Source organism: Alosa alosa, chromosome 6 (genome assembly GCF_017589495.1).
Source record: "Alosa alosa isolate M-15738 ecotype Scorff River chromosome 6, AALO_Geno_1.1, whole genome shotgun sequence".
In the NCBI taxonomy this organism is placed as follows: Eukaryota; Metazoa; Chordata; class Actinopteri; order Clupeiformes; family Clupeidae; genus Alosa; species Alosa alosa.
Window position 1 is genome coordinate 22,679,973 of NC_063194.1, and position 16,308 is coordinate 22,696,280.

Genomic DNA, 16,308 nt, shown 5'->3' on the forward strand with positions numbered 1-16,308 from the left:
CACACACACACTTAACAGTAAAAACCCAGTAAACAAACTGATTCATGTCACACCCCGCAATTAAGAAACAATGCTACGGTCAACAAAGACCAAAGATGTAACTTAAACACATGCAGAGACACACACACACTTACTTGTTGAAGACAGAGAGGACTAACTTCACTCAGGCAGAGACATCAAACATAAAAAGACCTGTGTCTGGGCCCTTCTGGCTGTCATGGTGTTACCCTCCCATCAGTGTAACACACACACACACACTCAGACACAGACAGACACACTTTTTCTCCTTCCGCAGCACTTTCTTTCGAGCTCATCTGTCTTCCCTAAATAGACTGCAGGGGAGGAGGGAGGAAGTCCATCCACTTATCTATTTATCCATCTTTTTATTCCTCCTCTCCTGCTCTTTCTCTTAAACAGCAATTAAGATGCGTCTTCCAGCCTGTGTGCGCCATAATTCCCCCATTCCTGCACTCCCCTATCAATATTCTACTGACACAGCAGCCCCAGCACACAGGCTACAGCTAACTATTACACACACACACACAGGCTTACACACACAGGCTTATACACACACGCACGCAAACACACGCACGCACGCAGACACGCACGCACGCACACACACACAGAAAACACACACACACAGAAAACACACTGGCAAACACACATATAAGCTACACACCTACACAGAATTGCACTAGCACAAATGCACAAGACACACACACACACACACACACACACACGTACATAGATATATAGCCTACATTTCCTGCTCGGTGGCTTCTAAGCCGTCTACATGAAGCGCAAGCGTGAGCCCGGCAGGCTCCGTGCAATCAGCCCCTTCAGGAAGACGAAGCAGCTCCACAAAACGCCCAAGTTACCACGCAAGCACATCCCAGCCCAAAAAAACACATGATGCAACGCCCAGAAAGATCACTACACACACACACACACACACACACACACACACAGCATTGCACTCTCTACCCCCTGTGCAGCATGTAGAGGGGGGCAACAGTGAGCATGTGAGCGTGCACATACAGTCATATACAGATGGTGGATAGGGCAGGTTCAACAGATGTGCTCACACAGATAAAGCATGCATACACTGACACACACTCACACAAATGTGGTGATGAATGTAACACACCCACATACATAGACACACACACACACGATTTAGGAGGTTCTCAAACAACAGGCCAAAACAGATGGAGTAATTAAAAGTGTAGAGTGGCTCGAGTGCCCATGTACACACACACACACACACACACACACACGGTGAAAAGATCATCAGAGTTTGCAATATATATACACATACATACACACACACACACACAAAAATGTCCTTGCATATTTCAACTCTACAACACTTGCAAATGGACATCCTATTAAGTGAACCTCTCCTTTAAAAAAACTAAGATATTACGCCTACAAAGTATGCACTTGAGGGTAGTCCAGGCAGAGTGATGTAGATCTATAATTGAGACTTCACTCCCTTCAAAGTGTGCATTTGGATCAGCAGGCTTCCACACAGAGCTTTGGCAAATAGAGCAGCGCCACCGAAAGAGAGAAGAGACAGATTAGGGGAGAACTGAGGTCTGTCTTATTAAAACGCTTTACCACATACACACCCACACACGTGCATGCGGCCGCGCACACACACACACACACACACACCCCACATCCACAGCTGAATGAAGTGTTTGAAGGTGCTGTACCTATTACACAGCTGAGTGGAATGATGGAATGGAGGCACAGTTGCTGCCTTTGAAGTTTTAACAGAGACGAAGGGAGTGGGGCAGGGGGTGGGGCGACACAGATGCATGATGGTGATGACTAGGAAGGACAGATCAATAAAAAAATTAAACTTAAGAAAAGGAAAATGATAAAAATGAAGTGTGCGTGTTTTGGTTTGGGATGGTGATGGGGTAGGGGTTAGGACTGATTGATAGAAGACCAATGAAAGCTTACTTCGGAACACGGTTCCTTTCTCACTCTCTTCCCCTCACACAGACACAGATTAACACACACACACACGTCACATTAGTTGCTATTTCAACCAAACACCAAACCAAACACCAGGGTGCAAGCTCACCTCTCTGCTACCTAAACTCCTCTTCCCTTCCCCCAAACCACCCATGTGCGGGACTACCAAGCGTTGTGATGGATTGCAGGCTAAGCTGAAGGCTGCCAGTGAATGGAAAAGAAAGAGAGAAAAACAAGTGACTCACCTTTTTACTCTCCTCCATCTCATGCTCAAACATCGCACTGAAGACAGGAGAGCGAGCTGCACACACACACACACACACACACACACACACACACACACACACACACATAGATAGGAATAAACAACACTTCTCCATTACTTTAGACTGTGTGTGTGTGTGGCTGTGTATATGTGTGTGTGTGTGTGTATATGTGTGTGTGTGTACGTCTCTGTGCGTGCGAGATAGCGAGAGACAGACAAAGAGAGTCCCACTAATCAATGTGTATTAAAGATATTAATTGGATTCAGAGTACTCTCATTTTGTAAGCAAGGCCTCCATGAAAAGATGGCTTGGAGCTCCCCCCTCTCTAAGCTCTGAGAGCATACAGGTGAGCTGTAGTTTAAGTACTGCGACTTCATCTGGGAGGACTTTCATCAAAAATACAACATTAGATTTAAGCAACAAAAGAAAGAAGCCTTTGGCCAGAATATTGTAGTAAGGTCAAAGCTCTCCATGATGTGCTATGGCGTCCTTTGAAGAGGAACGTGTAAGAGAGAGTGTGTGTGTGTGTGGCCTTATGGAACTTCTTTCTCGAAGTCAGATGTGACCGTGTGTGTGTGTGTGTGTGTGTGTGTGTGTGTGTGTGTGTGTGTGTGTGTGAGCATGTATGTATAGATGTGTGTGTGTGTTTATGTGTGAGCATGTATGTATAGATGTGTGTGTGTGTGTGTGTGTGTGTGAGAGCATGTATAGATGTGTAGATGTGTGTGTGTGTGTGTGTGTGTGTGTGTGTGTGTGTGTGTGTGTGTGTGAGCATGTATGTATAGATGTGTGTGTGTGTGTGTGTGTGAGAGAGCATGTATGTATAGATGTGTGTGTGTGTGTGTGTGTGTGTGTGTGTGTGTGTGTGTGTGAGAGCATGTATGTATAGATGTGTGTGTGTGTGTGTGTGTGTGTGTGTGTGTGTGTGTGTGTGTGTGTGTGTGTGTGTGAGCATGTATGTATAGATGTGAGCATGTATGTATAGTGTGTGTGTGTGTGTGTGTGTTTTGTGCGTGAGCATGTATAGATGTGTGTGTGTGTGAGCATGTATGTATAGATGTATGTGTGTGTGTGCGTGAGCATGTATCTATAGATGTATGTGTGTGTGTGTGTGCGTGAGCATGTATGTATAGATGTGTGTGTGTGTGTGTGTGTCTAACCTGCCAGGATGGCCTTGTGGGCCTGGAACTCCTGTCCGGCGACGCAGAGCGAGCAGTCAGTGAAGCGCGAGTGCTCCCATAGGCCACCTAGCTCGTCCGCCAGCCTGCAGTCCGGCACCTTCACCATGTTCATGGTGTTCTGCCCCGAGATGTTCACAGAGTCCTGCACCACACTCACCTGTACGGTGTGTGTACACACACACACACACAGAGAGAAGATTATTGGTCAGCTATAGGCTAAAGAAAACACACACATACACATTCTGACAGTCAGTCTGCAGCCTAATTGGTGCTTAAAATCAATACGCAAGTAAGAATCCCCACTGGGTGACATTATCAGACTTGAGCCACAGTATAATTTGCTTGCATTTAAAGAGTCATGTCATGTGGAGCATATTATGGATCGTCAATCATTATTGTTACCAAGACAAATTATTGGACAGATAAACTGGTTTGATAAGATAAAGTTTCTAAACATGTTGTATAAAATTCTTAAAGTCAAGTAGAGAACTGTGGAGGCAACTGATTATGTTAGAATAGAAGCTTAGCCAAAGGATCAATGAACGCTCACAGTAATAATTAAATAACACATGATCAATATTTGGATTCCAATGTCACACAACATGATACTTGGGCAAATTGCTGCAATGCAATGCAGCATTGATTTGTTGTCCCCTGTGACCTAACAAACAGGCACAACTTGCAAATCAGAGGGCCAATGGGTGGTCAGGCTGGAGGGTGTGTTGGAGTTTGTTGGATACTAGGACAGTCTAAGGGATGCGTCCTGTTGGGGCTCCACAGGGGTGGGGGCCCAAGTGGCCCAAAAAGGCTGTGTTTCATTCTACGTGTTTCTCACAGTGCTACCAGTGGTTTTGGATGTGTGTATCAATGTGTGTGTGTGTGTGCGCGCATGCGTGTGTGTATGCACGTTTGTGTCAACAACTCTACACCATGCTGGCTCTGCCACCTGTTCCAGCTGACATCGAACAAATCCATTTATCTCACTCCAGGACACACACACACAGACATACACACGGACACACACAGACGCTGTCCAATCAAAAACAAGGGGCAACTTTTCCACTGCAAAAGTAATGACCAGTCAGCCCCGACTTTATTACGGCCTCTGACGTCCTGGTTCACTGACCTCGTCAAGCACACAGGTGAGCGGCATGGCACCATTCTGGCGGCTGGGCTGACCGCCCTCTGTGGTCAGACAGGCCATCATACATCCTCACTGCCCTGCCTGCTGAGTGCTGCTTGAAGCACGAGACGACGTCTCGCATCAGCCAACTGCTGCGTGCCTGGCACTCAGGTGCCTCTCCCAAGCCAGAGTGGGAGGTGGCTCTGTGTGTGTGTGTGTGTGTGTGTGTGTGTGTGTGTGTGTGTGTGTGTGTGTGTGTGTGTGTGTGTGTGTGTGCCAAGACGAGAAAGGTTGTGCCAGACGGCAGAGCTGGGTGCCATGGAGATAAGGTAGAATGCCAGAGTACGCGTTTCTTTCTGTGTGTGTACGCGCACATGTGTCTGATGGAGGTATACAGAGTTGCTCGTATGCACGCACAGTCACCGTCACACGCGCGCGCACGCGCACACACACACACACACAGAGAATACTAAATAGAGATACAAGACATGCATCACAGGAAGAGTAATGTGGTACTAATGCATTATACATACATTATACTGATACACACATTCTGACATTGAATTTTGTGAGTCACAGGCAAGATAAGATACAAGGGAGCGGGGTGTGGGGGGTGGAGAGTGAGGACAAGCCAAGCATGGGCCAATATTACAAATAGCAAACACTCTGAAAGAGGTACCAGGGGCTGAAAGAAGAGAAAGAAGAGGAGTGTGAGTAAATGCAGTGATGGAGGAGAGGAGCGACGCAAATGACCAGAGGACAGGAGGGGGATGGATGACACACATACTATATTCTTCAGCTATTCTTTCCCTCCCTTTCCCTCACTGTATCTCTCTCTCTCTCACACACTCACACACACACACAAAGGTGTTTCTGACAGGGTGTCCGTAAGCTGCAGCAGAAGACAATCAGCCTGTGTGCTCAGAGGGGAGGACCTCTCGTGCTCCTGTGAGCTGGGGGCGCTTGAGGGGGCTGTTCCTTACAGAGCAGGGGGCGCTTGAGGGGGCTGTTCCTTACAGAGCAGGGGGTGCAGGAGGAGGGGGCTGTTCCTTACAGAGCAGGGGGTGCAGGGAGGCGCTTGGCAGCCTAAACACAGCACTTTGCCCATCATTTAAAGACAGCGTCACTGATACTGGAGAAAGGACTGTTGATATTTTAACTATTTTAAACTAAGCAGCCAAACAAACAGACACCCCCCCTCTCTTCAGTGATCCATAGGTGTGCGAGTGCAACCTAACGCCATCTGTTCCTGACTGGCTACAATAGCGTTGTGTGGGCAGATGCACTCTGAGTTTAGTTTCAGTTGATGGAGCCAGTGAGAACAGTGTGCAGGGGAACCAGAGACTCCCTCTTACTTCTGCTGTGCACACACAAGAGACCGCTGGCAGAGGAGACGTTTGCAAAAAGTATATTAGCTTTGAAATGGCTTCCTTTTCAGTCCAAGTGGAATGACCTCGGTCGTTCCTTCTACAGATACGGGGTGTGTCCATTTAGACGCGTGGCCGTCGTGCGGATTGAAACCTGAGCCCAAGTAGCTCTTGTGTGTCCGTCTGCTGGCGCCATGCTCTGCAACTTTCAGCAGAGCCCCCGCAGTGATGTCCATCATGTTCAGCTAAAGGAGGCGAGAGCGTCTGTGTGCAGGCCTGTGCTCAGGAGAGCAGGAGGTCTATTAGGAGATCTATTCTGGGTGCTGTACGACTGAAAGGAGTGCTCAGTAACACACATGCAATGTACACAGAAAAGACACCGCAAACTTATGGTGTGTGTGTGTAGCCGCAGCTGTCAGTCAAGCCCCCTGGAGAGTGATTAATGGAACCAGCTGTAGGGACCAGGCTGCACGTTGTACATGAGCAGACGCAAATACACACACACGCACACACACACACACACACACATTTATCACCCACTTATTAGCTAACAACAGCAAAGACAAGAGCAGAGAAGGACAGAAGAGAGGAGGCATGGGGACTAGAGAATAGGTACAACAGAGGGCTTCTACAGTATCTACTCTCTGTCTCTCTCTCTCTCTCTCTCTCATATACACATACTTGATGTCTCTAATACTAAGTCACTTGGTTTGAGCACTGGGAAACTCCAGTCTAACTATGGTCCAGGGTCTCCGCATGCACCCAGCTGATTTCCATGAAGCACTTCAAAAGAGCTGGGAGTGGTGTGTTCCATCTGAAACAGCGCTGAAACCACACACCCCACTGACTTCGCAGTAGGGGTGGGCGATATATATCGTCTGCGATAATATCGTGATTGTTGTTTTAACAATGTGCAAATTGACATTATCGAGTATTTAAATTACTTATGGGGAAAAAACACTCGAAATCACGCATTGAAGACTCATACATTCCCAGGAGGTGTATGCGGGAGAAGCCCCTGGCTGCAGCAGAGTAAGTGTCACGTGATCACTAGTGTGTCACAACGTTGTCACACGCACGCCTAATGTTTATTTTGTACTGCGAGAGTAGCCAACTTCAGATTTTATGCGGCTACTTCTGTTCAAGTAGCATTGATGAGACAGTCACGTTTTTTCCTACACAGTATTATATGGAGAGAAAACATTTGCCTTTGAGTATTTTAATAGTCAGTTGTGAACAAAGAACTATTCTCATGTAACTCTTCTGTAAATGGACTGAAATTCGCTCTAAATATCTACGTTTACCGATTATGCTAACCGTTAGCATCTCTATGTGATTTCTCATATACATTAGCCATAAGCTAACGCATTAGTTTCTATTCTGTAACTTGGAATGCTAGCCTACATGGTTGCTCTTAAACAAAAAATCGAAGGAAATAACTGAGACGTACTCTGGTGGTCTGCTTAGTTTTACAGTGAATCCTATGTAAAGGTTTGAAAGGAACTTCAGCTTCAGACTTTCTCTTGGGAAACTGTTAGGCCTATTCATCTTCTATGTAGCTGGCTAGACCATGTCATAGCCACACACACACAAGTGGGGGCAGAATTGGAAATGTGTCAGAGTGACAATGCATTGGTTGATTTGGTTAAAAAGTCACAGGTTAGGTAATTGGTTATTATTGTAATGATGCTATTCATAAATAATGAACTGTAAAGTAACTCAGACTTTAACAAAAACACATTTTTAAAGGATATCGACTAATTATCGTTATCTTCAAAATCACAAAAAATATCGAGATATTATTTTTTGTCCATATCGCCCACCCCTACTTCGCAGAGCCTCCTCTGTTTACGACAGCCTTGAGCGACCCTCACATCTCAACGATGATGGGCCAGACATAAAACATGAAGGTATGTTGCCATTGTGACATCAATGCTATTGCTGACCTTGGTCGTAACTTGAGGAAACGTAATCAAAATCATACATTTCACGGATGATGTCGATTGCTGGAATGAGTTCAAATGACAACGTGCAGAACAGGTTTTCTGGGAAATGTGGGCAGACACGCACACACTAGTTTGAACACTTTGTTGGGTTGTGATTTAAACACCTCGGGTTCTAGTCTATTCATTTATTCATGTATGCATGAATCTGAACGCCTCGTTTGTGTGTTTGTTCAGAGATGTTCAGGGTGCCTTCATGCGTGAAATGGTTCCTCCATTCACCCCCCCCCCCATCCCATCCGCCTCCCGAAAACCCGTACCAAAAACAGGCAAATGAAGAAAGTTCATTAAGTTCTGGAACACTTGTTCTCCCACTCACAGTTTCATTTTCCAAAACAGCCCACTGCTAGCTCTAATGAAAACAAGACGCAAGCACGCCCGCGCGCACACACACACAGGCGTGCGCGCACACACACACAGGCACACAGAACAACACTGGGCAACCACAAATTCCTTCCAGAGTAAGAAACACAAACAGCCTGTAAAAACAAAATTCACAAACACTTTTGACACGGATGTGAAACTTTATGCCACACAAAAAAAAAAAATGAGGCAACAGAGCAGCACACACAATGCTCCATAATTTATGCCTTGGGATAGTATACAATGTTTCCCATGCTACACACACACACACACAGCAGATGAGAATGTGTTTGAGCGCGCGCGTGCACACACACACACAGTCACTTCTTTTGTGCAAACACAAGATGAGGGTCACCCAGGTTGAACAGAGCTTAACATATGTGTGTGTGAGCGTTTGAGTGTGTGTGTGTGTGTGTGTGTGTGCACTGTTCCCTGTGGCTGGCATCAATGGGGCGTGCAGTTACGTCTAGGCCATGCAGCGAGTGTGGAAACATGTAGGCACGGCATGTGTCAGGGAACAAAGGAAGAGACGCACAAGGTCTCCTGGAGGCTGTAGCCACTAATGGGCTTCTTCTCCGAGAGAGTGAGTGGAGGAGAGGAGGCTCGTGCTCACACACACACACACACACACACACACACAAAAAGCAAAACACAACACACAGAGTAACACTGCTGTCAGTGCTTTTAAGTGATTAGAGCTGTCTGACACACACACACACACACACAGTAATGACATATCCAAACACACATGTACACACACACTCGACTGCTCTGACAGAACTAATCACATCTCCTAGTTAGATATGGCCACAAGGAGACTATGGTACAGTGTCTAAGGATGCGCTGACACACACACACACACACACACCCATGCCTAATGTAAGTCAGTCAGCTGGAACAGCAGTTATCCCACTAAATTACACACTACACCCTCTTCTCCCTCTCTATCTTACACTCTGTCTCTAGACTAGCATTCAGCTGTGGTTTGCACACAATCTTAAAATGTGTTGGCTGCTTTGACGGCATGATCACAAAGAGAAGCTGATAGCTTTGAGACTACAAGGCTCCTTTCACCTGCTCAGAGATGAAGCAAAACGGCAAAACAAAAGCTTTTTTACTTGTTCCAATGAACCCACGAGAAAATAGACAAAAAAGCAAGATAAATGAGCAGATTTGGAGGCAACAAGTATAACGTGTGGAGTCGGTTAAAGAGGAGATCCATTTTGGCCGCGGCCATGGCGTGACTGGCTGGGGAACCTGCACCGTACGCCGGCGACCTGGGTTTGATTCCCGCCCCGTCGTCCTTTCCGGATCCCACCCCGACTCTCTCTCCCACTTGCTTACTGTCATTCTCCACTGTCCCATCTCATTAAAAGGCATAAAAAGCCAAAAAAGAGGAGATCCATTTCAACGACAACTCCCAGGAGGCTTTGCAAGGCAGAGGAAAAGTAACTTTGGTCAGGTTAAAAGCAGCAACTATAAGCAAAGCAAGAGGACTCGCCCTAAGGCTTTTTGCGTCTCTTTTCAATAATATGTAGTCTTGAAATCATGACCTTGTACTCTCAAACCCACAAACAAGAATGTGTTTGAGCACGCACACACACACACACACGGCCTTTTCACACAGAGATTACGCTAAATTTGCGGGAAGAGGAGACGTCTTTTTGCCGCAACGTGTGTCTGAAAACGAGGTGAAAATTTACCGGCCTGCTGATCTGTTCACATGATGCGGCATTTTGGGGATCCAGGAGGCAGGATCAGCTAGCAAATTAAAATGTGACGTGCAATAGGGGGCGTGTAGAGTGATAGTCATAGGCCTTGCGTGGGCCTTCAGATGCAGCAGGTGTGTGATTTCCAAAACCATGGCGGGAGAACCGACTGCACTTTGGTTAGCTTGCATTTGTAGTACCCTACAATGCAAGTGAAGTTGCTTTGCTGTTGCTTAGAATGTTAGATTCTTGCGATCGATGTCTTCAGACAATAAAAAGTCATTTGGAAGGGAAATAGAAGAGAAGACTTGCCCTCTGCGTTGGCCGTGATTTGAAAATCAGAGGTTCACAGGCTACTGTGGCCTTGGTCAGTGGCGCCGCCAGCCGTAATCCTGTACGCACTGTGCATACAATTTTTCAACGCTTCATTCATGAAATCATTAAATATTACAACAATAAAAATAGCTTGTGTAGGCAACTGTCTTAGTTGAAACATGCTTCGCGCACAAATGATAGCCTAGGGCAAAGAGAATGGACATCTCAACATAAGGATACATTAGAAGATGATGATTGGTGTAAACTCGTGATAAGCAGTTCTGGCGCTTAAAGGAACACGCCACCCAAAGTCAGTAGTAATATATGTTCTTACCTTAACTTTCACGAGTTGAGTCATACCTCTCCCGTGTTGGTACGTGCACTCAAAGCGCCTCTGGCCTTGGCGAAATGTGTTAGCATGTTGCTATGCTAGCGGGCTAGGATAGGATCTACAATTAGGTGTTAATTAATATTACTACGCTAACGTTGAAGTACTCCCAAGTGCTATTGCGCCACACATTGTAGTTCTCCTGTTTATTAAGCGGAAAATCGCCACGTTTCATGTTGTGTGACCTTACACATTTTTATCAACTACTCGTTACAACTGTATTTAAGTAGGGAAAACGCGTGGATGTGTTTGATTACTACTATGTTCCTCCCTCTATGGCTACGTCTGAGCCCGCTAGCATAGCAACATGCTAACACATTCGCACCGCGCACCAGAGCGTTTGAGTGCACGTACCGACACTGGCAGAGGTATGACTCAACTCGTGAAAGTTAAGGTAAGGACATATATTACTACTGACTTTGGGTGGCGTGTTCCTTTCAAAATGCTAAGTTCCATTCAGTCATAAATCATTCAAGCTTAGTGCTCGTCATGAAAAGAAAACAGCAGCTTAATATTTTTCAGGTGTTTAACAATAGGCGCACTGTTAGCAGTTATCTCGGCAAAATGTCTAGGGGGCTTGGTAGTATATTTGGCGAGACACTTTGTCCCGCCATTCAGCCTCGGCCTATGTGAAAGGGACAGTCGTACCGCAATTCTGGTACATAAAATCTCGGCGATTTTGGCAGTGTGAAAAGGCCTACAGTCTTCCTGCTCAGCTCCTGGTGTCCACCTGAGATGCAGGGGGTCCCACTGATGTTCAACACCGACACAGCACACGCCCTCCAAACCCTACTACGTCTACTCCACCCGACACTCACTTTTTCACTCCTTCTTTCCAGGAAGTCACTGTCGTTGCTCACACCTCACCATGTTACTCTCTCGCTCTCTTTCGCTCTCCTCTCCAGCTTTTTCTCCATCACTCATGTCCCATTCTCCTTTCTTCATCTCCTATTCTTCTCTGATCCTCCTCGCCCCACTCCTCTTTCTCCATCTCTCCCTCTCTCTCCTGGGGAGTGTTGGCAGCAGCTGGTGCAGCTGTGGAGGATCTCTGAGACAGCAGAGTGACATATGGCTGTGCTGGGTGAAGGATGGGTGCTGTCACCCAGCTAAGAGCTCACAGCGCACAGCCAGCCAGCTAACCAGCCAGCCAGCCAGCCAATGTGTGTGCGTGTGTGCGTGTGTGCGCGTGTGTCTGTCTGCCTGTATGTGTATATACAAGCGTATAACATCAGTGTGTGTGTGTGTGTATACCTGTGTCTCTGTGTCTCTGAGTGGGCCTGTGCCTACCTGTGTCTCTGTCTACAAGCGTATAACATCAGTGTCTCTCTTTGTATACCAGTGTGTGCACACACCTGTGTGTGTGTGTGGGATGTGTGTATGTGGTGTGTGGGTAAGTCTGTATTAGGTGATCTAGAGACGTAACAAAAGAACAACCTTGGAGAAAGGCGGGACAGGGCATGAAGGAAGGACAGAGAGAAAGAGGCAGGAACACGCACACGGGCCACAGAGAAAAGCTTGGAAAAAACTCCCTTGTCAGAATTCACACCAATATTCTGTTATGAGCCTTATACTTCCCCATAGGGTAACAACAAGAGAGGAACTGTAAACCCCCTCCACACATACACACACACACTTTCCTTTCTCCTTCCCTCCTCCAGTAATGACACAGAATGAAACACCTTTAATGGGAGCTATCTGCTCATTATATACCTGCAGGTGTCTACGGTTATGACAGGGGGAGGGGGAGCGATGGAGAGAGAGAAAAGGGGAGAGAGAGAGAGAAAGGGGAGAGAGAGAGAGAGAGAGAGATGAAGAGTGAAAGGAAGATAGATGACAAATAGAAAACAAAAACAGAGCGGAGCGAAGGGGAAGAGAGAGAGAGAGAGAGAGAGAACGACGCAAGAGAGCGATGACAAATGGAAAAACAAAAATGGGAGAATGGGAAAGAGAGAGGAGGAGGGAGGGAGGGGGAGAGAAGTGGGGGGAGAAGGGTGCTGGTGCTGAGCCACTTCTGAGTGAGTGAGGAAGGAGAGGAAAAGAATGAGGCAGAGGTAGAGAGCTTAGGGAGACGTCACTCCCCACTTTTTCTCTCCTCTCTCTCTCTCTGTATCACTCTCTCTCTGTCTCCCTCATTCTACATCTCCTCCTCCTCCTCCTCAATCCCTCTCAGAGGCAAACGAACACCATCTGCAGAGCTGAGGAGCCAACACACACACACACACACAATTCTGCCTTGAGAGTTGTGTTTTCAGGTTACATACAGACAGCATGATTTCCTACTGCTGTTTGGGGATCAACCAGAGACTAATGCTGCCAGGATTGGCAATGCAGTCTCACTGGGCTACACCAGTCGCTAAGATAAGATATATAAAAAAAAAAAAAAAAAAAAAAAAAAAAAAAAAAAACACACACCTATCTGTGTGCACACACCCCCACAAACATATATACACACTAACACACACATTTCTGCATCTTTCCCAGAACACACATATTTTTCCAAACACACACACACCACTCAGGATGAGCCGAGGACATCAGACCGCCTCTGCATCAACAGACCTAGATTTGGAAACAGTTTAAACAGACTAGCCCCCCTCGGTCTCTCCCTTCAGCCCTCCTGTTTTTAAGAGGCGCAGGACTTGGGTCCGCTCTCGCTCCCCGCACATACGGCTCATTAGGATTGTTCAGCAGTGGCGGCCGCAGCTGCACGCTTTAAACATTCATGGGCTGGAGCTGGGCTACAGCATACCCCCACGCAGAGCACACACTCCAGGAGTGAACGCGCGAGTGTGTGTGTGTGTGTGTGTGTATGTGTGTAGGTCGGCAGGGGGCTTAAGAGCATGGGCAGGACAACACTGAGGCGCTGCCAAGGAGGTCCAACAAGGTGAGTCACCCTCAGCAAGCGCGCATGTGTGCTGTGAAAGTCGAATCGACATCGTTCCGTCTGATGGCCAATGACGTAACGGGTTACTTAACTCTGCGGCCAATGACGTGGGGTGATGCTGCTGCTGACACACACTGTGAGGCGGCTTATGTGCAGCTCTAATGTGAATCGAGCCCTGAGAGCCAATCAGATTCTAGATGCGGTGATATGCTGCATTTTAAGTTACCTCACAAAACAACAGGGAGCTTTGTCATCTGGGGAGCAATCCATATTCTGCCCAGCAGGAAGTCCCGCTTTTGAGTAAACTTCTTTGAAGCTCCCAGTCCTGTTCTGCACGAAGCGGTAAGCCCTCTGGCTCTCTGTAGACATACACACACACACACACACACACACACACACACACACAGGAGGAAAAAGAGAGAGGCAAACCAGGTCAACATTTCATCTACAATTCCCACCACAGTGTGCAGAAACTTACACACAGAAGAGACTGTGTGACGAAGGGATCCACAACAGCAAGAGAATGAGACATGTGCATTTTAAAAGGGCCTCTTTTGGCACCTCTACCTATATGCCCACACACACACACACACTCTCGCTCACACACACACACACAGAGCCAGTTCAGGAGAGTTCAGAGAAGAGACAGCCAATCAGTCCAATTCAGAGCCCTGCTGACTGAACCCCAGTCTCGGGCAGAACGCCCCGCATGACAGCGGGCAGGGCCTCTACCCCTGTAGCCCCAGCACCACGCCTCTGGAGTCTGGACCGGAGAGGAGAGGGGGGATGCATGGGCCTTTGGGTGTGGTCTCCTCAGGCATGATGGGCAGTTGGTCTTACCCTGTGGTTCAGTCGAGGGAGCATGCAAATTGCTGGAGTTATTCAGATGCATTCAAATCCTGGTCTTGGCTGAACACACGTGTGAGTGTGTGTGTGTGTCTGCACATGTGTGTATGCACGTGGGTGTGAGTTGGTTTAGGGAGATGGGACTAAGAGCAAGGGGAGGTGAGAAGTGGGGGTGCTTCTGTTTAATCCTTTCTCACGAGACCACACACACACACACACACACACACACACGTCTCAGAGAGTGACACAACCAATAGTTCATGGTGCTTTTCTTCTCTTCTCTACGCTGACAGAGGCGGATGGAAAAAAGAAGAGCCTCTCCTCATACCGCTGGGCACATCTGCTTTCCTCTGTTCTCCTGCACCTCTCCTCATACCACTGGGCACATCTGCTTTCCTCTGTTCTCCTGCACCTCTCCTCATACCACTGGGCACATCTGCTTTCCTCTGTTCTCCTGCACCTCTCCTCATACCGCTGGCTGTATATGCCTCTCCTCATTCCAATTGGGTACATCTGTTTTCCTGTTCTCCTGCACCGGCTCATACCACACAGATATGCCCCTCCTCATTCCACTGGGCACTACTTCTCTGTTCTGCACCTCTCGTCCATAAATGTCATTGGCTGTATATGCCTCTCATTCCACTGGCACATTCATTTCTCTGCACCCTCATCATACCACGTATATGCCCTTCCTCATTCCACTGGGCACATCTGTTTCCCTGTTCTCCTCTGCACCGTCCATACCCGCTGGCTGCATATGCCCTCTCCCTGTTCCACTGGGCACATCGGCCTCTGTTCTCCTGCACCTCTCGCCCATACCGCTGGCTGTATATGCCCTTCCTCATTCCATTGGGTACATCTGTTTTCTCTCTGCACTTCTCGGTCCATACCACATGGCGCTCCTCCTCATTCCACTGGCACATCTGTTTTCCCTGTTCTCCTGCACCCCCTGGGCCCATACTGCTGGCTGTATATGCCCTCTCCTCATACCACTGGGCACATCTGCTTTCCTCTGTTCTCCTGCACCTCTCCTCATACCGCTGGCTGTATATGCCCCTCCTCATTCCACTGGGCACACATCTGTTTTCCCTGTTCTCCTGCACCTTCGGGCCCATACCGGCTGGCTGTATATGCCCTCTCTCATCTCCGCTTATCTGCTTTCCTCTGTTCTCCACTGCCCATACCGCCGGGCCGTGGCGGCTTTCCCATTCTGCACTGCTTATCTGTTTCCCTGTTCTCCTGCACCTCCATACCACATGTATGCCTTCCCTGCCCCACTGGGCGACTATTTCTCTGTTCTGCACCTCTGCCCATACCATGTATATGCCCCTCTCTCATTCCACTGGGCACATCTAGTTTTCCTCTGTTCTCCTGCACCTCTGGCCCATATCATTGGCTGTATATGCCCCTCTCATCTCCACTGGGTACATCTGTTTTCCCTCGTTCTCCTGCACCTCTCGCCCATACTGGCTATTGTATATGCCTCCTCATCTCCACTGGGCATCTGTTTTCCCTGTTCTCTCTGCACCTCTCGCCCATATCATGGCTGTATATGCCCTCCTCATTCCACTGGGCACATCTGTTTTCCTGTTCTCCTGCACCTCGGCCCATACCGCTGGGCTGTATGCCTCTCTCATTCCATCAAGTACATCTACTTTTCTCTGTTCTGTGGCACTTCGTCCATACTGGCTGTATATGCCCTCTCCTCATTCCACTGGGCACATCTGTTTTCCTCTGTTCTCCTGCACCTCTCGTCCATACCGCTGGCTGTATATGCCCTCTCCTCATTCCACTGGGCACATCTGTTTTCCTCTGTTCTCCTGCACCTCTCGTCCATACCGCTGGCTGTATATGCCCTCTCCTCATTCCACTGGGCA

General features: G+C 47.7%; 2 protein-coding genes across 2 annotated transcripts in view; both read right to left on the reverse strand.

Moving 5' to 3' along the window:
• LOC125295966 (speckle-type POZ protein) overlaps positions 1 to 13,853 on the reverse strand; it is a 20,347-nt gene extending 6,494 nt beyond the window's left edge. The window contains exons 1-3 of the mRNA XM_048245555.1: positions 13,812 to 13,853; positions 3,413 to 3,590; positions 2,232 to 2,287 (exon numbers count right to left, since the gene is read on the reverse strand). Coding sequence (XP_048101512.1) covers positions 2,232 to 2,287; positions 3,413 to 3,545 — 189 coding nt within the window. The 5' untranslated portion in view covers positions 3,546 to 3,590; positions 13,812 to 13,853. The remainder of the gene's footprint in view (positions 1 to 2,231; positions 2,288 to 3,412; positions 3,591 to 13,811) is intronic.
• The window catches only part of LOC125295902 (speckle-type POZ protein B-like), a 15,501-nt gene continuing 13,000 nt past the window's right edge, over positions 13,808 to 16,308 (reverse strand). Inside the window, exon 4 of the mRNA XM_048245488.1 lies at positions 13,808 to 13,944. Within this exon, the coding sequence (XP_048101445.1) occupies positions 13,808 to 13,944 (137 nt within the window). The remainder of the gene's footprint in view (positions 13,945 to 16,308) is intronic.